This window comes from Salvia splendens, chromosome 10 (assembly GCF_004379255.2).
Source record: "Salvia splendens isolate huo1 chromosome 10, SspV2, whole genome shotgun sequence".
Lineage (NCBI taxonomy): Eukaryota > Viridiplantae > Streptophyta > Magnoliopsida > Lamiales > Lamiaceae > Salvia > Salvia splendens.
Window position 1 is genome coordinate 15,312,995 of NC_056041.1, and position 20,574 is coordinate 15,333,568.

The window sequence follows — 20,574 nt, forward strand, 5'->3', positions numbered from 1 at the left end:
ACCATGAAACAATTATAAAAAAAAATTGTACCAATATGAAACAATCATAAAACTTTGTGTACCAATATGAAACAATGATGAAACATTTTGTACTTCACATAGACAAATAGTTAACGCTGGTTAAATACATATAACGGAATGTACTAAATTGAAACACGAATGAAACTTTTTGTATGATTTATGTCAACTTCAAAATTTTCGTAATAATATGAAACAAATGTGATACATTTTATATGAGTTGTGTATTTACCCATGTTGTCGACTTAAACAATTGCAAATGATCTGATTCGGACGACGATAATTCAAAAAGGAGATTGGATTGTCATATGGAAAGCGATGATTCAACGAGCTCAATGGCTTGTTGGAGGAGACCTTAATCAAAGTACTTGTTCACGCTTTAATTCGGGACATCAATTACTTCTTCAAAACTAGGGTTTTGGCGTTTGACACGATAGAAGACAAATTTTTTAAGAGTATTTACTTTTTAAAAAATATATATATAAATCAAAATGACATCATTTAATACACTAGTCACATCATCAAATTAATACATGTATATGTGTTAGTACATTATGCATAATAAGTGACTGAAATAAGACCTCTTATGAACAATTATAATCAAAGTTAAACAGTTATTTATATTTTAAAATTTTAGAATACCGATTTTTGAAGTAGAGAACATCTAAACTTTTTTATTTTCCCCATAATTCATCTTTAAAATTCATTGAACTTGAATTGATCATTTAATGATCTTTATAATTTAACTTGACGATCGTCAGTTGACGAGAGTTCAAGTCTTTCTAGGAAATATCTCATGAGATAACTAATTGAAATGATTTGACGATCCAAAATTTTATTAATGGGCTCTATAATTTTTTATGGAAATTCCAATGATTGCAAGAGGCCCAAGTAGTTTTATCACATAAACTAAAAATTAGTATGAAGCATTAAGTACGTAGCACATGATAGGAATATAAGTAGATACTAATATCTGTATGGAGAGAGAAGTCCCTGCAAGGTTAAAGACTGAACACAATCATCAAACATTTCTTCAATAGATCTGAATGTCATTCCCAATCCCTTGAGCTTCGAGACGTCCAAATCATAATGTGGTCTCTCATATTTGAGCAATCTGAAATCAAAAAATGAATAGCCATTAATTTAATGCACGTTCTCACAAAATTTAGAGAGAGAGAAAGCCTACGTTTTGGGAATTGGTAGGGACGGATAACGCGACGAGAGAATCGCGACCAACTCATCAACGTCGACGACAGTGGAGCTGCAGAGATAACGGCCTCGTGCGCTTTGATTCTCATAGACCAGAATTTGACTCAACGCAACATCATCAATGTGAACATATCCCATCCTTCCATGCCACTCGAATCTCTCCTTCTCCCCTTTCAGCAATCCAACCACATCACTCGCTGTGGAGCTCAACGCAGCGGGCAAGCTCGGCCCGATCACAAACGACGGCATCACCGTCACCAGATCGATGCCGCTCTCCTCGCAGAATCTCCAAGCCGCCTTCTCCGCCAGCGTTTTCGACAACGCGTACCAGATCTGCAGCTTCTCGCACAGCTCCTCGCTGCTCCACGACGACTCGTCCAGAGGCGCCGCGCCGCCGAGATCCGCTCGGATCCGCACCGTCGACGACGAGGACGTCAGAACCACGCGGCGCAGCGATGGATTCCGCTTGCACGAGCGCAGCACGTTCAGCGTCCCGTCGATTGCAGGTTGCAGTATCTCAACCTGATTAAATTCAATTCGATTCAATTCAATTAACAATCTCAATTATGATTAGCTACTGCGGCCTTGCCTTGGGATCGGACTTAGGGGTGCCGAGCACGGGCGAGGCGAGATGGAAAACGCCATGGCATCCGAAAACGGCGTCGTCGAAGCTCCCCTCCTTGAGCAGATCGGCCTGAACTAGCTCCAGTCTCTCTGGCGCTCCCTCCAGCCTTCGGAGATGGCCTACTCTGTTCTCGTCATCTGCGAATTGCGATTCATCAGGTCATTAATGAATTGATTCGGTTAATGTTGCGCAAGTATAAATGTATAGGTATACCTGGATCTCTGACGGTGCCGATTACTCGATAACCTGAGAGAAGAAGGCGCTTCACCAGCCACGAAGCTACAAAACCTGAAGCGCCAGTCACGCATACTTTCTTCCCCTCCAAATCCTTCATCCTTTCCTCCATTGGTCACTTTCCAAATTCATCCAACTTATTCAATTATGTATGTATGCAGACTAAATTTAAAGCATGTGCTACGTAAATGAAGTATGGGCCCGTGGTGCTAAATGTGTGTTGACTGTGTACTGGTTAGGAGTAGGTAGGGAAGCTAAAAGAAGATGAAAATAGTACTCAATGCAACTAGTGGAGTGGAGTATTTTTTTTTTCCTTAAACACCTTAGCGGTGGGGGGTTAGGCAGACCCCCAACCTGTCCATATCATCCAAAATGGTAAAAGTCGTAAACATACATAGTCCAAGCCCGAAAGTGACTTGAACTAGAAAATCAAGCTAAGACAGCCCCACAAGTCGGGCGCTATCTATCAATCAATCAAGCAAAAAAGCTATGTAACAAGGAACCAAAACATACGTACCCATGGCTGGCCCAAAAGTGACCAACCCATAAGGAAGAAAATAGTTATACAATTCAAAAAACTAAAAACCTAGTCGATCATCTATCTCGGTACCTGAATCTGAAGTTCGGATAGCCCAACTGGTCCATCCTCACAAGTGCCTTCAAGTACCGAGGTGCTGTATCCGCATCGAAGAATGTGAGGGCAGGGGTCTGGACCCCCCTACCTGCTAAAAAATCCGCTGCTCGATTGCCCTCCCGATGGATGTGAGAGAAGCGCGTCTGCAACTGTGAGAGCAAAAGACGAATGCTAACCATGTGGTGTCGCACGTCCGCTGCTCCCCTACGGTCTGAAGTGAACACCGCGACCACTGCTGCTGCATCCAACTCGACCCAGACCTGTGATGAGAACTCCAAAGCCATCCTCAGACCATGAAGAAGAGCAAGAAGCTCCGCCTCAAAGCCCGACGCGGCTACAAGGGGCGTGCAAAAGGCCCTCAGGAGAGAACCGTCTGAACCACGAACCACTCCCCCACCACCAGCCTGTCCATTCGAGGTAGAAAAGGCCCCGTCTGTGTTCAGCTTTACCCAAGGAGCATCAGGTGGATGCCAAAGAACACTCAAGGACCTCAGAACTCGCCGGCGAGGAGGAGCCATGGGCATGAAATCGGCAGCCGGGGTGCAACCACGCCAATGAAGGGGGACTAGCACACCCGCCGCCACCAAAGTCCGCAACTGATGTACAACCTGCCAAATCACATGGGAAGCACGAAAAGAAATGCTGCGATGCTTGCAGCTATTTCTCTCCGTCCAAATGAACCAGTAGACCAAGCAAGGAATAATGAAGCTGATGTGCAAGGTGGGAGCCCTGTGAGAGGACCTCCACCAGAAACCTAGTCTAAGTGCAATATCAGTGCACGTGTGAATGTGTGTGCGTATATCAGGAAACCAGCCATCAAAGTAGTCCCAAACAGACCTCGCCGACTGACTAGACACAAACAAATGCTGTAAAGACTCGACAGAAGAAGAAGAGACACAACACAGACATTTGGAAGCAAGGGAAATACCACGGGACTGCACATGACAATCAACAGGGATCTTCTGAAGGAGGAGGCGCCAGATGAACACGGAGGTAGTCGGGGTCAGCCCAGCATTCCACACCATGCGAAGGCCAAAGTGTCTAGGGGACCGAGTCCGGATGAGCTCCCAAGCTGAGGCCGTCGAGAACTCGCCATCACCAGTCAGACTCCATCGCATCACATCCCTACCGCCCACCTCAATCGGCACAGCCCTGATAACATCCAAAACATGCGCAGGCAAAGCATACCGAACAAGCAATTCATGCAGTTTATCATCATGCCAAGTACCATCATGCAAGAAACAAGAAACCTCGTCGGGTGGGAGAGCAGTCCCAGGCTGACAATAGGTCCGAAGGGGACGATCCCCGACCCACACGTCATCCCAGAAGCTGATCTTCCCCTCGCCAAGGGACCACCTAATGAAACAATGCACATGCTGCCTAATGACAGTGAGACGACGCCAAATAGGACTATCATGCGAAGCACAAGGAGCAACAAAGGCACGTCCACGATGATTACAATACTTACTCAAAGTGTACTGCGCCCACAAGGAATCCTGCGAGAGGAATCTCCACCAGAGTTTAATGCTGAAAGCGGTGACCAGCTCGGGGAGGCGACGGATGCCAAGGCCTCCCTCATCCAACGGCAAGCAGATCTTATTCTTCCAACTGACCCAGTGAATCTTCTTCTGCTGTCCAACGGTGCCCCAAAAGAATCTGGCCATTATCTGCTCCAGCTCCCTCAACCAGTACCCATAGGGCTCCATGACCTGAAGGATATGGAGCGGGATAGTCATCATGGTGCTCTTGATCAGAGCAAGACGACCCCCAAGAGAGAGGTGTCTGTGGGACCAGCTGTGGATCCGGTCAACCATCTTCTGTCGGATGTCGAGGAGGTAGTCAGCCTTCAGGTTACCTTTATAGATAGGCACCCCGAGGTATGTGAAAGGGAACGCGCCCATCTGGAAGCCTCCGACCTCCGCCACCGTATCTGCCCATGATTCAAACCTCGGGTGCAAGAAGAAGTGACTCTTTCCCCGGTTCACCATCTGACCAGACACTGCCGAATAGTGGTCAAGGCAGTGCGCGAGTCTCTCAACCGCCTCCCTATGCGCCCTGGTGAAGTTGATGATGTCGTCGGCATAGGAGAGGTGGGAGATGGTGGGCGATGATCTAACAGCTCTGTACGCCATGTCCGGATGGGAATCAACCAGCCTGTCCAAGCTCCTAGACAGGTAGTCTGCTGCAAGGACGAAGAGAGATGGGGAGAGAGGATCTCCCTGGCGAAGGCCCCGCGTCGACTGGAAGAAGCCCGCAGGAGAACCATTCACCAGAACCGAGAACCAGCACGAGGAGATGCACCGTCTGATCATACTCACCCATCCCGGCGGGAATCCCATCCTCTCAAGCACCATGAGGAGAAAAGGCCACTGCACTCTATCATAAGCCTTTGCCATGTCCAGCTTAAGTGCTAGATTAGGCGATGGGGCCCTCTTGAGGATCTTCCTGCCGATGTCATGAATCATCTCCTTAGCCAAAAGAACATTATCACAAAGCAAGCGACCCTTCACGAAACCACTCTGGTTCGGCGCCAGCACAAGAGGCAACAGCGGCGCCAAGTGGAGTGGAGTATTTCATTCCACTTGGTTGGTGTGAAAGCATCATTGTCACCGTCCCGGAATCAAACCTCAAGTCCCCTCCACGTCACCATTTCCCTAAATTTGAGTCCGGGGCCACAACTGCTCTAACCCTACAGGCCTTCACCTGGACCGCAACTAATAAATGACACTATTCACAACTCCAACTTATTTTACTTGTAAAATAGAATACGTTGAACAATTAAAATACGAAAAATTCATTTTTAATTCAAAAATAATAAATTAAACTAAAAATTAAAAACATTGAAGAAAATAAGAAAATCAAAATTAGAGCTCCACTTCCAAATTTCCAACATATAATTATAAATTATACTCCATAAACTAAAAAAATGAGAGAATTAAAATAGTCTCATCTTCCCAATAAAAATGTGAAAATTAAAATAGGCTCCACTTCCCAACATTTATGCACGCCTCTTTCCCTCCCTCTCCCTCTCCCTCTCCATTCTTCTTCCCTTTCTCCATTCTTCTTCCATTTCTTCTTCAAAGGCTAAAAAAAATCAGAAGAAAAAAAAAGGAATAGGGTTTGGGGCCCGGCCCAGGAGGCTCCAACGCAGGGACTGACCGGACCCCGAGACCGTCCCCAGGCCGCAACTGCAGCCCCAGGACCGGCCTGGGTCAGAACTTCGTCGCCTCCAACGCTGAGCTCGGGCCGGGACTCGCGATTTGCGGCCAGGCCCCGAGCGTTAATGATGCTCTTAGATTTCTAATTAAAATAGGATTGAGTGTAGTATTATTTTAATCTCATGATTATTCATTTAGTATTGAGCCGTGAGATGAATTATTTAATCATAAGATATAATCTTACAAACTGAACAACCTCGTTATATAATGTTCTTTTCTTTAGTTTCAAGTTACTACTATATTTTATAATTTTATTCCAAGAGTTTTATCAAATTTAGCTATAAATCACTCTCTAAGTTAAATTTACATAACATGTATGTATTGCAATATCAAAATATGTTTGAGGGTCATGTGTAGTCGTCCACCCCAGTCTCCACACATAACCCAGAACCAGCCTAGCTTGTTCTCCCCCAGTAGTAATTTTCTCGCACTTTAAGCCATGTTCCATCACGCATTAGAGCATCAACAGTGGCGCGGGATTTCCCGCGGAATTCCTAAAAACACCTCCTGCCACGTCATACGGACTTCCTATTGCACTGCCACGTCATAAGGAATTCCCACTACACAGTGGCGGACACCCCCAAGGACATCTCGAAGGACTTTCCACAATTATAAAAATTCACAAATTCACAAATTAAACAATTTCCGGAAGTAAGAAATTTATGGAATTAAATAGTCGACACGAATACGGAGAAAATGCAACCACTTTATTTAAAAAACATACTTCATTATAAAAAAAATACATAATTACTAAAAAAAATTACATTATTAAAATAAAAACCGACTTCTCACTCCTCGGATTCCCCGTCGTCGTCCCCGCCACCACCCCCCCTCCCCGTCGTCACCGTCCGACATGTCTCCGAACCCCAAATCGCGTTGCATACTGTTGATGAGGGGTTTAAGCGATCGCTTGTAATGTGGGTCGGTCGATTGGCGTCATTCAACCATTGCACGTAACAAGGTTTCATGTGCCGCGATGCGGGCGAATGAGGGGTTCTCGGAATCGTTTTGGGCGGGTGCGGCCGATTGGGCCTCGGTGGATCCGCTGGTGCTTCCCCTCGCCATCTGCGCCGCGGACTTTTGCCCAACCGGGCGACGGCGGCGGGCCGACGTGTGGGTGTCGGGAACTCAGCTTCGGCGGGGGGGAGTTCCGCGGAACTGACACTGCTACGGTACTCTCCGGAGTCGCTGATCTTCGTCCGCTTCGGCCAGCCAGATTCAACACCCGCAGTGAACTTGGTCGAAGACTGCACCACTAGATACACCGCCCAATATTTGAATTCTCCGAAGCCCAACTGAGTGTCGGGGAACTGCTGATGAGACAGGAGCTTCACATCCTCGGCAGACATGCCGCTGGTTGCCGAGCGGAGGTTGTTTGTGTAAATGCCGGCAAATCGGCTGAGCTGCCTCGTCAGTCGATCCCACTGTTTCCGGCATTGCTCTCCGTTGTGAGGCTTCCCCCCTGGCGGTTTGAACTGGAGGTAGCTTTGGCTAATGCACCACCACATCCGGTCGATGTACTGGTTCGCCCCGACGTAAGAATCCTCCACTACACTAATCCACGCCTTCGCCAGCGCGACGCACTCGTCCATGATCCAGACGATCCTCCTGTTCCCGCTGGATCCCCCACCTCAGCGGCCCCCTCCTCACCACCGTACATCGGGACGCCCCGTCCCCCGCCCCTCCTTCGCCTTGTCCTCCCCCTCCTCACTGTCGCCGGTGGTGCGTCGGTGGGAGAATCCCGGATCGGAGAAAGTCCCAACTCCTCGAGCGAGAACGTGTCATTGCCAGTGAACTGAGTCTCGAGATGAGAACTCGTCGGGTTATCCGTCGACAGTAAATCCATATAGGGCCGATAGACGTTGTCCACCGGCGATTGGGGGACCCCCTATCTACTCCCCCCGCAGCGACATGCGATCCATGCATCATCTCGGGCATCATCATCCCCGACATTTGGGGCATCATTCCGGCCATCATCCCCGGCATTCCGGCACTCGCCCCGGGCATCTGGGGCATCATCTCATACCATTGTGGGTACATGTAGTACCCGGGCATCATTCCCGATGGCCTTTGAGATTGGGGCATCATCCCCGACATTCCGGCACTCCCACCGATGGGAAAAAAAGGCGTCGGTGACTCGCTAGTGGCGGGGAATCGCTATCGTGGTACTCCATTGTTCTTCGAAAGAAAGGTATTTTTAGAGAGAGAGATACTCGTTAATACAAGTGGTGCGAATGAAATGAAGTTCAACGGGACGTATTTATAGAATTCTTTAAAAAAACATTTAATGCAATAAACGGGAATTCCGCCCGGACGTCCGTGGGAGTCAACGCAATGGCGGACGTCCGCGCGGCGTCGCGATGGAATTCCGCGTAAACGCCGCGGAACTGCGGTGTCCTCGGTGGAATTCCGTATCCGTGCCTACCATGCACAATGGCGGACGTCCGCCGCGGAATTCCGGCACGTCAGGACTGGCGCCATTGCTGATGCTCTTAGCATGCAAGGTTCAAATGTATAAATACATTTGTGAGATTAAAAGGGTTGAACAAGGCTCGATCGATCATCCTTTGTGTGTACTCAAAGCCATGTTCCATGATGCATTAGCCCGTGAATCTCAAATCTATAAACACGTTTGTGGGATTGATATGCATTCAATAAAAAAAGAATTTAATCTATTGTTTATCATGTCATTTTCGGAAGGAGGAGCTTGAGTAGTAGCTTTTGGTATTTCTACTTCAACAGTTGAAATTTATCACCATGCTTGCTGAAGGACATGGGCTTGTGTTTTCCCAATTGGATGAACTACATTTCTTCAAGTTTGACAAGATGTTATGGAGCTTCTTCTACTAAGTGATTGCTATCAACATGGTCAATCCGGTAGATTAAGAACGAGAAATTTTGGAATAAGGGGTTAAATTTGCTGACCTTTCGTAATTAGGGATTTAATTCGCTGACCTTTCGTAATTTGGGATCGAGGCATGCATATTTTTCAGAATAAGGGATTTATGATATTTTATCTTATTTATGTTCTTTTTTAATATTATTTCCCTCTAACCATTTATCAATTGCCTAAATTACCCCCTTCAAATTTTTACCTAAATTCTACTACTTCATCAAAAATTCAGCCAACGAAGAACTTGTCAAACTTCGACAAGAAGTTGCTTCTTTGCAGGATGCCTCGACTATGTCCACCGGTGACGGTGAGGAAGATGACGATGAAGGGAATGATGTGGGAGAGAAGCTGACTGAACTGTATGAGAAGTTGCAGTTAATGGATCCGATGCTGCTGAGGCTCAAGCTTCCAAAATTCTTGCTGGGTTGGGTTTTACTAAAGATATGCAAGGTCGAGCAACACGGTCCTTTAGTGGTGGTTGGAGAATGAGAATTTCATTAGCCAGAGCACTTTTGTTCAGCCTACTTTGTTGCTATTGGATGAGCCTACAAATCATCAGGACCTCATGGCTGTTCTCTGGTTGGAAGAATACTTATGCAGGTGGAAGAAAACTCTTATTGTTGTCTCACACGACAGGGATTTTTTTAATACTGTTTGCAACAAGATTATTCATCTCCGTGATTTGAAGCCTCACCTGTATCGTGGAAAATTTGAAGAGGGTAATTTAGACAATTGATAAATGGTTAGAGGGAAATAATATTAAAAAAGAACATAAATAAGATAAAATATCATAAATCCATTATTCTAAGGAATACGCATGCCTCGATCCCAAATTAAGAAAGGTCAGCGAATTGAATCCTTAATTACGAAAGGTCAGCGAATTTAACCACTTATTCCGAAATTTCTCATTAAGAACAAAGTTATCTTTCAGAAAATAGATCCAAGTTAACTGAATGAGAAAAAACTAGTACTACTTTCAAAGCTAGGTTTGTACATCAAAGGATGGTGTCTATAATTGCTCTTCCTATAGGGAAAATGTATGTGGAGTTGTTTAATATCAGAATATGACTAATTTCCCCTTACTTTTATGCATTTTGGGTAGGGTTTTAGAGGCACAATTGTAGTGTAAAATTCACCATCAACTTCAATTCGCCAAGGAATTTTGTCCACTTATGGTTTTTTTATTTATTGATTGTATCATTATAACCTTCGAAAAAGAAAGAAAAAGAAAAACATAAGACTTCGACTTCATATAATTCACCGAAAAGATACAATTTTGTGGTCACGCACGCTCACTGTTTCAATTTTCCTACTTACACAAGCTGTCAAATGTCTGTAATTTTAATCAAAGGAATATTAGAAATGTTCGAGGACAAAATCGTAAAGCCAGCGTCATGAGTTGGTATCCACCACCTCCACCTCTATGTCCGAGGAGACCGAGTCAGAAAAATTGATTGATCGCTCGAATATTTTTAATTGATTATACTTTTATAACTAGATATTTTTCAGATAAAAAATGAAAGAAATGCAGCAACCTGGATGGTGGCACACTCTGCAACATCCCATCGTCTTCCTCAGAGCTTCCTGAATCTTGAGTCCCTTTTTGTCCAGCTGTAAATTGGTATGTATGTACAAAAATACAGAGTATCTTCTTGCTCACTATTTTAACATATATATGCATACACAAGTTTGACTCTTTATTCTTTGCTTTTTTATGTCTGCTGCTACTTATTAGCTTTGATTTTTCAAGATCCCATTTTTCTCCTGCTTCTCTTCTTCATTATTCTCCTACTCTGCAAAGGTTCTACCTTTTTCCTATCTTTGTATATGTGGATATATGATTTCCCTATTTTTTTAGTTCTGGGATTTGATTGCTTCGTGTATAGCTGGATTTATTGATCTCATATGTTCGAGTTCGTTCTCATCTGCCATTAACTTATTAGTGCTTCTTATTACTTCTTTTATTCTGGATCCGATCTAGTTCATCAATTTTCTTCAGCTGTCTCTTTCTGTTTCTGTTGACCTTGTCTCTGTGTGTGTGTGATTGGAAGAAAATGTTTATGACCAGTTGCTGTTTTGAGTGTGAATTTGGATATAATGTTAATTTGTGAGCTAATGTTGCAATTCTTACCTTATTTGTTTTGTTTGTAACTGTCAGATTGTTTAGGCTCTTCCTATTCATGGAAAAAAGGATTTTGTTTAAGGAATACATTGATTCAATATTGAGCTGATAGAGGGGGGGAGAGACAAGCAAGGGGAAGTTGAGTTGTTTCATGGGCAATACATGTCGTGGATCATCTGGAGGCAAACCTTTACAAGGCTACAACGTGCCTGAAGACCAGTCCAACTCCAAGCGCAAAGGATCATCAGCCGGCTCGATTTCTTCTGACAACAACTCCCCGACTACCCTGACTTCCCAACAACCTGCCGTTCAAGAATTCTCCAAAGAAGCCCTGCCAAACCACAAAAAGGAAGCCAATCCACCCCTCATAAGCCCCAGGAAAGATAGCATCATGAATCGCGGTGCCACCAACCAGCCTTACTTTGTCTTGGGCCACAAGACTGAAAATATCCGCGATATTTATACTCTAGGCCGTAAGTTAGGACAAGGCCAGTTTGGTACTACTTTTCTGTGCATTGAGAACTCCACTGGCATTGAATATGCTTGTAAATCCATATCAAAGAGGAAATTGATTGCCAAAGAAGACGTGGAGGATGTTAGGCGGGAAATCCAGATTATGCACCATCTGGCTGGTCACAAGAATATAGTCACCATTAAGGGGGCATATGAGGACACTTTGTATGTTCATATTGTCATGGAGCTCTGTGCAGGAGGTGAACTGTTTGACCGCATAATTCAAAGGGGCCACTACAGTGAGAGAAAGGCAGCCCAGTTGACTAAGATCATCGTTGGAGTTGTTGAGGCATGCCATTCACTTGGGGTGATGCATAGAGATCTTAAACCAGAGAACTTTTTATTGGTTAACAAGGACGATGATTTCTCTCTGAAAGCTATTGATTTTGGACTCTCAGTCTTTTTCAAGCCAGGTAAAATACTTTTTGGCTTATTTTTTTATTGGTGCTTCTGTAGTGTAGCTTGGTCAATAGACGAGCATTGGAAAAATTCTCATTGCTGGATTCTGGTCTAACTTCTATGCATGGTTTATTATCAGGTCAGGTTTTCACGGATGTTGTTGGAAGCCCATATTACGTCGCACCTGAGGTTCTTTTGAAGCAATATGGCTTTGAAGCAGATGTCTGGACAGCTGGAGTTATCCTTTATATATTGTTAAGTGGTGTTCCCCCCTTTTGGGCTGGTAAGTATATTAGTAATAGTACAAATTAACCAGTTGTGTCTCTAGGTGCGGTGAATTGATGGTTTCTGTTTATTTCAGAAACTCAACAGGGAATTTTTGATGCGGTTTTGAGGGGGTACATTGATTTTGATTCTGATCCATGGCCGCTGATATCAGAAAGTGCTAAGGATCTTATTCGTAAGATGTTATGCATGAAGCCTTCAGAGCGGTTGACTGCTCACGAAGTACTGTGTATGTCTCTATTTTCTTACATTATTATAGTGACAATTGGCTTCTTTCAACTTGGTCTGTGTATCTCTTTCAGTCTTGAATTTTTGTTTGTATGTTCATAGTATTACTTCAATAGTACCTTTATAGTTATGTTAATATTGACTAAGTAGCCAATGTCAAGTGATATAGTGAAACTGCCTTATCCTTACAGCAGCATCCATGAATTTCCTGATCATCTTTATATTTATTTTATATTAAATTTATGTAGGCCATCCTTGGATTTGTGAAAATGGTGTTGCCCCTGATAGGGCCCTGGATCCTGCGGTGCTTTCTCGTCTGAAACAGTTCTCTGCAATGAATAAGTTGAAGAAAATGGCTCTTCGAGTATGTATATTGTACTATAACACTAACAGCAATTCATAAATAGTTCTCTCAGGACCACCAGTAACCGCAATTCATATATTGCTTAAGTTGCTTGCTGGCCACAGAGCAAAATATGATCACGAAAAATAATTAACTCTCTGATCTTCCTCTCTCCAGGTTATAGCTGAAAGCTTGTCAGAAGAAGAGATTGCTGGCTTAAAAGAGATGTTTGCTGCTATGGACACTGATAATAGTGGAGCAATCACATTTGATGAACTCAAAGCTGGATTAAGAAAATATGGATCAACCTTAAAGGACATAGAAATAAGAGATCTTATGGATGCAGTATGACAACTTCTTTTCACTACCAATTACTTTTGGCCCATTTACACAAGTTATTCTGTTATTGGTTCACTTAAAGAAGAATTCTAGATTCTTTATAGAAAAGAAAAAGGATCCTTCTATGGTAACCCTATCTTGTCACCATTTCTGTAAAATCACTATCTCTAGACAACACAACACTAGCGCCGTATCAGTTTCCATAATGGCTGTTGACATATGATGCTGGAGATGCATATTATACTTTTAGGCACGTCTTTGTTAAATTATTGTTATTTTTGCAGGCTGATGTAGACAATAGTGGAACCATCGACTATGGAGAGTTTATAGCAGCTACAATTCACTTGAATAAACTTGAACGTGAAGAACACCTTTTGGCTGCATTCCAATATTTTGACAAGGATGGAAGTGGTTATATCACGGTTGACGAGCTTCAGCAAGCCTGCGTAGAGCACAATATGACTGATGTTTTCATTGAAGATATAATCAAAGAAGTTGATCAAGATAATGTAAGTGATGGTCCATTCTTATCTTTCTTGCTCCTGCCAACTCCGTATAGGATTTTCAACAGTGCAGAAAAGTGTGATAACAACTGCTGAAAGCTTGGAGTTGTGAAATGTTTATAAAGCTCTCAATCAACATTTGCTAACCTCCAATCGAACGTCTCTTTCAGGATGGAAGGATCGATTATGGAGAATTTGTTGCTATGATGACCAAGGGGAATGGTGGCATTGGAAGGCGAACCATGCGAAACAGCTTAAACATAAGCATGAGGGATGCCCCTGGAGCTGTCTAGTTTCCATTTCAGCATGTTACAGGTGCTTGCTACTTTTCTATTGTTTGCCCTTCTTCCCTACTTGCAAGCTGCATGTTTCACCCTAGTTTAATTAACTGAACATAAATTTGTTGTTTATATGAATTCACTATTGGTATAGAGGTTGATTTTCCTTGCATGGTAGGGTTAAAATCAGGAAAAGAAATATATTTTGCGAATTGAAGATTGAAAAACCGAAAGAAAGTACATGCAAAAATGGTTAAATTTGTTAAAAGTGATGTGGGATTCCAGTTATACAATTGTTGTTGTGTTACTGAATTGGGAGTGTCATTATCAGGTCTACAGGGACTCCGTTGCCAGCCTTGCATATTGTTCGATGGTGGATGTAGATGACAGAGAACGATCTCCTTCTGTAGCCGTAACATTTTGGAAGCGCTAATTTGGCATCATTTTATAACTTACCAGAGGATGTGTTGCTGTGTGCCCGGTGAGGCTGTTGTAAACTTGTCTGTATCTTTGAATGTAGAATGCTGTTAAGTTATTTTTTCTTCTTTTTCTTGAATTTGATTGTGAGATCAAGTGTTGGAATCCAGTGTTGTAATATTTTTTCCCCTTCAAATTCTCACCTCTTGAGATAACATTGTAGTACCATCTAACTGCAGGGCTTTCAAGTTATTATCTAACTAGAAACTAGCCAAACATAACTTTTTATTCGAGTCATTTTCCCATTTCAATCGACAACTACAACTAGAGCTGGATCTTCAAATCCCCGGTCCCTAACTGAGAAATGAACCTTAGGTATCAAGAAAATGAACTACAAGTGTAAGCTTGAGCGAAACGTAGCAACACCAATTGAGATTTGGAGTTATATAGAGAATGCCTAGATGGTGAAAATCAAGATTTGTTCCATGGATTACAGAGTTCACCTATCTATTATACATGTAAGAGTAGAAAGAAAGATAGATGAATCCATGTTCTACGCCTGCATCACGTTCCATGTGTTCGCAAAATGTTTTTCTATTTGGAAAACTTGTTGTACTTGATCACACAATCATAGAGCCGTCCTCCAAGAAACTGAGCAACCTCTGGGTGCTTCACCTGAATTGCATACACAGCAATGGATTGGCAATTATCAATCAACAAGATGGAGTGAAAGGAGCAAAATGATTTAATAATAGGAGTAGATGATTGGATTCATTACCATAGCAACATTCAAGGAATCACATTTGAACTGCGCATAGAGGTTAGTCTCAATTCCACGGCCCTGGAGAAGAGCATCAAACGGAAAATTTGAGAAAGCATTCCGCTCTTCTGAAATAGTATACCATTACTATTGGTCCAGAAATACATTATCAACAGTTTAAAATAATTCATATATGAACTCAAACAGTATGCCACAACTGGTTCACAAGCATTTACCATTCCTTCCATGACCACAAGGTCTGCATCACTTGCCAGGTAGGCAAGTTCTTGTGATATTCTTGATAGATCAATAACCTGCAACGAATAAGACCACACACTTGTTTAATTAGATCAGTTCAAGAAAGGCTGTATGGAATCACTAAGAATTAGCACAGAGCTTCTTACCGGTAAATCATTACCAGAATTTGTAATTAAGAGGTTTGAAGCATCAACTCCCATAAGTTTCCCATTCTCATCCTTCAGCTGTAAAATAGAAGCATATAACAGGATTGCATAAAATGTGATGGAAGTCAAATCATTTGCTGCCAATACATAAACTGAACCTAGAGTAAAAGTTGTAAGAGCACAAAAAATTGTAGCTGACCTTGGCTATAATCTCTATTAACTCGACATATGTCACATCATTGATGGAAGGCAAATCATTTGCAGCCAGCACAACCTGCAAAGAATTCAGAGAACAACGACCTCAAATAGGATTACACTCAGACTAACAAGAGAAAATGTATATGTTAAATAATGAGTTCATGTCGAAGATAGTTTCACCCCAAGAGATTTAAGGTATTAGTGCTAATGATCCCAATGCCCCAGACTTGGCAAACCATTAATGTAGTAACACCACAGTTATCTTATGGGAGTGTCACAAGGCCACACAAAGCCAAATTCAAGACCTTGTCACTATCCACAAGAGTACAGAAGAGATTTCATACTAAATTTTTCATAAACAGTCTCTTGACAAGACCTTGACTCGTGTTGAATCAATTAACCACAAGTAGTCTCTTGCTACAGACCCGATTCATACATGTTACAGCAGTACCCAGGAAGAAAGAGTTCCAAGCAAGATAAAGTCTTTAGTAAACAAGTAAATGATTGCAAACGAAACCTGGGCACCAAGTCGAAGCAACTCCCTCGCAAATGGTAATATACCCAAAATGACATCTGCACCAGAATTGTCTACAAAGATTATAACCTGCGGCATAAATGTTATAGTTAGTGGAAGAAAACAACATAAACCTTTAGACCATCCGCAATGGGCGGACGATGGCACGCCCGATGGCGCGCATCGTCCGCCCCCACTTTAGGTGTGTGGCATAGGCCGCGGACGATAGTCGCGGCCTATGCTTCGGGCGCGACTTAAACCGTGGACGATGACCATCGTCCGCGCCATCGTCCGCCTCATTGCGGACGCAGCGGACGATGGTCGCGGACGATGGCCATCGTCCGCCCCATTGTGAAGGCCGCGGAAGATGGCACGCGGTTTCGTTTTTTTATATAAATCTCGTTTCTCATTCAGTTGAGAGTACGAACATATCGACTATCTCTCAACATATTCTCTCTCAACATCCAACGAAAATGAATCCCGGCGAAGACACCAATAGTTCTAGTTCGTCTGATTCCGGTCGTTCGATTGACGAAGCATTAGATGCAGCCGTTGAAGAGGGTTACCGTTAGGTTTCGATGAGGTTTTATCTAGGCAGGCCTCAATGCGCAACCAACAGGAGCATGCGCAGCTCATGAGCGACATGATTGAAGAAGTGTGGGCTCGTAACCGCCGTCGCTGAGTTTGCGTTTTTTATTATTTCGCATTGTAATGTATTAATTTTTATTAAATGAATGAAGTTTTTAAAATTCGTATTTTAAATGTATTTTAGTTTTTTTTTAATTCGTATGTATTTTGTAAATATTACAAAATTGATGATGTGGCGCGCCATAGGGCTCGCCTTAGGGCGCCCACTGCAGGTGGAGAAGGAGGAGGATAAAAATGCTGACGTGGCGCGCCATAGGGCGCGCCTTAGGGCGCCGCACTGCTGATGGTCTTATGACTGGTTCTGCGAGCACATTGAAACAAATGATAAAATAATCAGAAATTAAAAATATAACCTTTCTCCAAGAACGCCGGCTCCATTTTGAAATGAACTTGTCCAAATCATCAATAACCCAGGGTCGAGGGAGAAGGTTCTGACAGCTAGCTTGAAAGGACATACCATCCTTTGCAAACAACTCTGCAAGCTTCAAGATTTAAAATGGAAAAATTGTTGTTAAGCCCATGCAGTATGAGGAATCTATAATATAAAGATAAAATATCAAACTGAGTAGTCAATATACGGGATTGCTGAAAGTCTGAAACTACAAATGCCAACATGTTTCACCTGAAAATGTCTGTCAATTCGAGCAAATAGAGTACTGACTAGAAAATGTAAGGATGATGAGAAATTTAATACAGCTGAAATGAATAAGATCACACACGACTCAGAAGCTACGAAATATATAAGCATCAAACATCTGAAATCTTCCAGCATCAAGTTATATCGCTGAAACTATATGAAGCCTGTATTGGTTTAAGAAAGTTTAAGCTCCCTCAGTTGAACATTGTATAAGGTAAAAAAAAAGGGACTATCAGCTCACAGTTAGTCTCCTGAGAAAATAAGTGCTTAACCCCTCAAAATCTGGATTAGACTATGAAAATGCACAAATTAAATGAGATGAGTAATGCATGTAACAGGAAAATCTAGTAAGGCTTTTTTCAGAAAAAAAAAGTTGAAATAAATCACGTTATTTTGAGTACTTTAAAAACTAAAAGAAGGAATCACTGGAATTAATCAAATAAGTCTAGGCTTCCACTTGATCAAACACCTTACTATTGTGCTGAAAGAGCCTAACGTACCTCAGCTGAGCCAAGATCAAAAATGTTGCCAGCAAATATCCCCCTAATCAAATTTTCAATGCGTGCAGCTTCATCCTGGATAGCATCATTATGGTGGACAACACCCTCAAATAAAGATATCGCCTTGGCATTTTCTTCCTCCTGTTATGTATCAAATTAAAACCCATTTGTCATACATACATGTCCCTGTTCCTCCCATTCCATGAAAAAGAAGTAAACTGCAAAGGCATGCTAGCAAAATATCTTCTACTACATCTTTCTTTGGGGCATCAACACAAAATATGTATATTTGCACACCATAGTGATAGGACCCCTTGGTACATAAAATTACAATATGATCATTAAATTACGGCAATGCTATTATCAAATGGATGGAATGGTTGTCCTTGAAAAGAGAAGCGAGAGTCTTACCTTGACCTTCTTGAATATATCTTTAAAGCCCAATTCTCTAAGGATTTGCTCACGGAGCTGACAAAGAAGCTGGAAAGGAAATCAGGAATTTTAGAGAAGCGGCAGGCGTTTAGGATTGCAATTAGAGAGTGAGAGATGAAAGTACAATGCAATCGGGCGGGCCACCATGACTCTCAGGGTCTTTCTTCAAATCATCCAGTATCTCAGCATATCTGTGGAGTGTCAACAAGAGTATTGATAAAGGAAACAGGTAGTACTGCTAGGGCACTGAATGGTGATACCTTTGGGCGAACTTTTCAGCTCTGGCGGGAGCATCCGGAACGGTATCATCGGCCTCAGCACGTTTGCTGCAAATCAATCGAGAAAAAAAGCAAGATTGATTATCGTAAAAGTAGAAGTAAATGAATGAAGGGATAGGGATAGGGATTATACCGGAATGAAGGGATTGATTTGGCGAAGAGATTGATCCAAGAGAGCTCAGTGGGGGTGGGTTTCTTGGGATTGTCAGAAGGGAATCGGTAGGGAATTGTGCATGCCCTGTAGTTGGACTCCACCAACACGGGAAGCGCCACCAATTCGCCGGAGCTCTCCATTCCAGATCCACTCTTTTCCTCTGCGATGCCAAATTTCGTGAGAGTCGGAGAGAGTGGTACTGTCAGCTCAATCAGGGAGTAATTTCTTTGTAAAACAAATGCTCTTTCCTTCTTACAAGTAATTTTTTTAAATATTTAAAAATGCAGTCTTGAAAATTTACAACTACACGACACGTATGGTTTCATTTTATTTCAAAAAAATGCCTAAGCATATTCTTTACAACTCTAAAAGTTGGATTGGGACCAATTTACTTGCTTTTCCTCAAATTGAATAATTTCCCGCATCCTACTTTTTGAATTCTATTGGAATTAAAAGCATCCTTAAAATTTAAAGAACCATTTCAAAAAATCTCGACAAAGAGAAAGAGAAAAGAAGAGGAATAAATGGTTAAGTGGGAAATACAAAAAGTGGTTTTACATATAGTTTAGTCAGAAGAAATGATGCACAGAGTTAATGGCGGAAATTAGTTTGAAAAAGATATAAAAAGAAACAAGAAAAAGTCATCAATCAGTGCACAGTGCAGTTTGTTAATGGCTGCTCTTCTTCTCCACTCAGCCCTAATCCTCTGCTTCTTCTCAAACCTAATGCACGCCCAAGTTGCCGAATGGAAGTCAGCCACTGCAACCTACTCCACAGACTCCAATGACTCCATGCTTACAGGTATAGAATTCCATCAATTAGCTTTGCCATTCTTCCTCATTCACACTTGCATTAATCTGTTGCAGAAGGTGCTTGTGGCTATGGAGACCTTCACAAAAGCTATGGTAAGTACACCACAGGACTCAGTGGGATGTTGTTCGACAGAGGGAGCAGTTGTGGAGCGTGCTTTGAGGTCAGAAGCGCTCAACTCCCACAAGCCACTCCTCCCATCCTTGTCACCGCTACTGATTTCTGCCCGCCTAACTACGCCTTACCTGCCGATCATGGAGGCTGGTGCAACTTTCCCAGAGCCCACTTTCACTTGCCTGAGGCTACTTTCTCTCTCATTTCCCACCTCAAGCCCCAACTACTTCCCATCCACTACAGAAGGTATATATATGTATCAAGAATCAGTCATTAGTCATGTGGCTTTAACATTGACAATAATCAATTGTAATTGATCAAACCTGAATAGGGCCGCATGCCAAAGACAAGGTGGAATTCGCTTCTCTGTCAAGGGCAGTGCTATCTTCATGCAAGTCCTGGTCAGCAATGTTGGGTTGGATGGGCAAGTTGTTGCAGTCAAAGTGAAGGGATCGAGGACTGGCTGGATTCCGATGGGAAGGGACTGGGGGCAGAACTGGCAGAGCAACATCGACCTGGTTGGCCAACCCTTATCCTTCGAGGTCACCACAGCTGCTTGGCGAACGCTAACATCTTACAGTGTTGCGCCACCAAACTGGATGTTTGGCCAGACATTCACAGGCAAACAATTTCAGCACTCGTGATCTCAAGTTTCGCAAAGGTAGGCACGGCTTCGCTCACTGAAACAGTGTAAAACCACCAGATGCAGCATTACCAAGTAAATGTAGGCTGGGTTGATGAGAAAATTATAAAGACTTCGAAACTTTTTGTTTCAATCTCTAATTTGGATGGTTGCTATTGTTCTGATACATTCAAACTCGTACATTAATGTGAAGATAGTATTCCAAATGCTCATTAGCTAACATT

General features: G+C 42.8%; 4 protein-coding genes across 5 annotated transcripts; 2 read left to right on the forward strand and 2 right to left on the reverse strand.

The window, feature by feature from the left end:
* Positions 1-824: 824 nt before the first annotated feature.
* LOC121750624 (tetraketide alpha-pyrone reductase 1) lies at positions 825-2,322 on the reverse strand. The gene is made up of 4 exons (XM_042145195.1): positions 2,066-2,322; positions 1,817-1,989; positions 1,205-1,749; positions 825-1,132 (listed from the first exon to the last, which is right to left on the reverse strand). Exons 1-4 carry the CDS (start codon positions 2,196-2,198, stop codon positions 985-987), a joined length of 999 nt encoding a protein of 332 aa, XP_042001129.1. The 5' UTR covers positions 2,199-2,322; the 3' UTR covers positions 825-984.
* A 7,965-nt stretch (positions 2,323-10,287) lies between these two features.
* Positions 10,288-14,518, forward strand: LOC121753132 (calcium-dependent protein kinase 4-like). The gene is made up of 9 exons (XM_042148319.1): positions 10,288-10,452; positions 10,990-11,879; positions 12,005-12,148; positions 12,227-12,379; positions 12,627-12,742; positions 12,899-13,066; positions 13,345-13,569; positions 13,734-13,878; positions 14,173-14,518. Exons 2-8 carry the CDS (start codon positions 11,105-11,107, stop codon positions 13,854-13,856), a joined length of 1,704 nt encoding a protein of 567 aa, XP_042004253.1. The 5' UTR covers positions 10,288-10,452; positions 10,990-11,104; the 3' UTR covers positions 13,857-13,878; positions 14,173-14,518.
* A 157-nt stretch (positions 14,519-14,675) lies between these two features.
* LOC121753133 (damage-control phosphatase At2g17340-like) lies at positions 14,676-19,043 on the reverse strand. 2 transcript variants are annotated; one of them, XM_042148321.1, is made up of 12 exons: positions 18,763-19,043; positions 18,612-18,677; positions 18,476-18,542; positions 18,331-18,399; positions 17,920-18,060; positions 17,136-17,264; positions 16,138-16,224; positions 15,622-15,696; positions 15,423-15,500; positions 15,255-15,332; positions 15,037-15,146; positions 14,676-14,933 (listed from the first exon to the last, which is right to left on the reverse strand). In XM_042148321.1, exons 1-11 carry the CDS (start codon positions 18,921-18,923, stop codon positions 15,048-15,050), a joined length of 1,050 nt encoding a protein of 349 aa, XP_042004255.1. In that variant the 5' UTR covers positions 18,924-19,043; the 3' UTR covers positions 14,676-14,933; positions 15,037-15,047. The 2 variants fall into 2 exon arrangements, with proteins under 2 accessions (XP_042004255.1, XP_042004254.1); XM_042148320.1 differs by having other exon boundaries at positions 15,037-15,099; positions 18,763-19,041.
* A 105-nt stretch (positions 19,044-19,148) lies between these two features.
* LOC121753135 (expansin-A20-like) lies at positions 19,149-20,570 on the forward strand. The gene is made up of 3 exons (XM_042148322.1): positions 19,149-19,584; positions 19,650-19,953; positions 20,039-20,570. Exons 1-3 carry the CDS (start codon positions 19,455-19,457, stop codon positions 20,349-20,351), a joined length of 747 nt encoding a protein of 248 aa, XP_042004256.1. The 5' UTR covers positions 19,149-19,454; the 3' UTR covers positions 20,352-20,570.
* The last annotated feature ends 4 nt before the right edge of the window (positions 20,571-20,574 follow it).

Coding starts and splice junctions, on each gene's coding strand:
- LOC121750624 (XM_042145195.1), bottom strand. CDS start 2,198: ATGGAGGAAAGGATGAAGGATTTGGAGGGGAAGAAAGTATGCGTGACT. Junction 1,990..2,065: donor CGGCACCGTCAGAGATCCAG/GTATACCTATAC, acceptor CGCAATTCGCAG/ATGACGAGAACAGAGTAGGC. Junction 1,750..1,816: donor CCCCTAAGTCCGATCCCAAG/GCAAGGCCGCAG, acceptor GAATTTAATCAG/GTTGAGATACTGCAACCTGC.
- LOC121753132 (XM_042148319.1), top strand. CDS start 11,105: ATGGGCAATACATGTCGTGGATCATCTGGAGGCAAACCTTTACAAGGC. Junction 12,149..12,226: donor TGTTCCCCCCTTTTGGGCTG/GTAAGTATATTA, acceptor TGTTTATTTCAG/AAACTCAACAGGGAATTTTT. Junction 13,067..13,344: donor TAAGAGATCTTATGGATGCA/GTATGACAACTT, acceptor TTATTTTTGCAG/GCTGATGTAGACAATAGTGG.
- LOC121753133 (XM_042148320.1), bottom strand. CDS start 18,923: ATGGAGAGCTCCGGCGAATTGGTGGCGCTTCCCGTGTTGGTGGAGTCC. Junction 18,061..18,330: donor ATATATTCAAGAAGGTCAAG/GTAAGACTCTCG, acceptor GATACATAACAG/GAGGAAGAAAATGCCAAGGC. Junction 15,697..16,137: donor TGCTTCGACTTGGTGCCCAG/GTTTCGTTTGCA, acceptor AATTCTTTGCAG/GTTGTGCTGGCTGCAAATGA.
- LOC121753135 (XM_042148322.1), top strand. CDS start 19,455: ATGGCTGCTCTTCTTCTCCACTCAGCCCTAATCCTCTGCTTCTTCTCA. Junction 19,585..19,649: donor CAATGACTCCATGCTTACAG/GTATAGAATTCC, acceptor AATCTGTTGCAG/AAGGTGCTTGTGGCTATGGA. Junction 19,954..20,038: donor CTTCCCATCCACTACAGAAG/GTATATATATGT, acceptor AAACCTGAATAG/GGCCGCATGCCAAAGACAAG.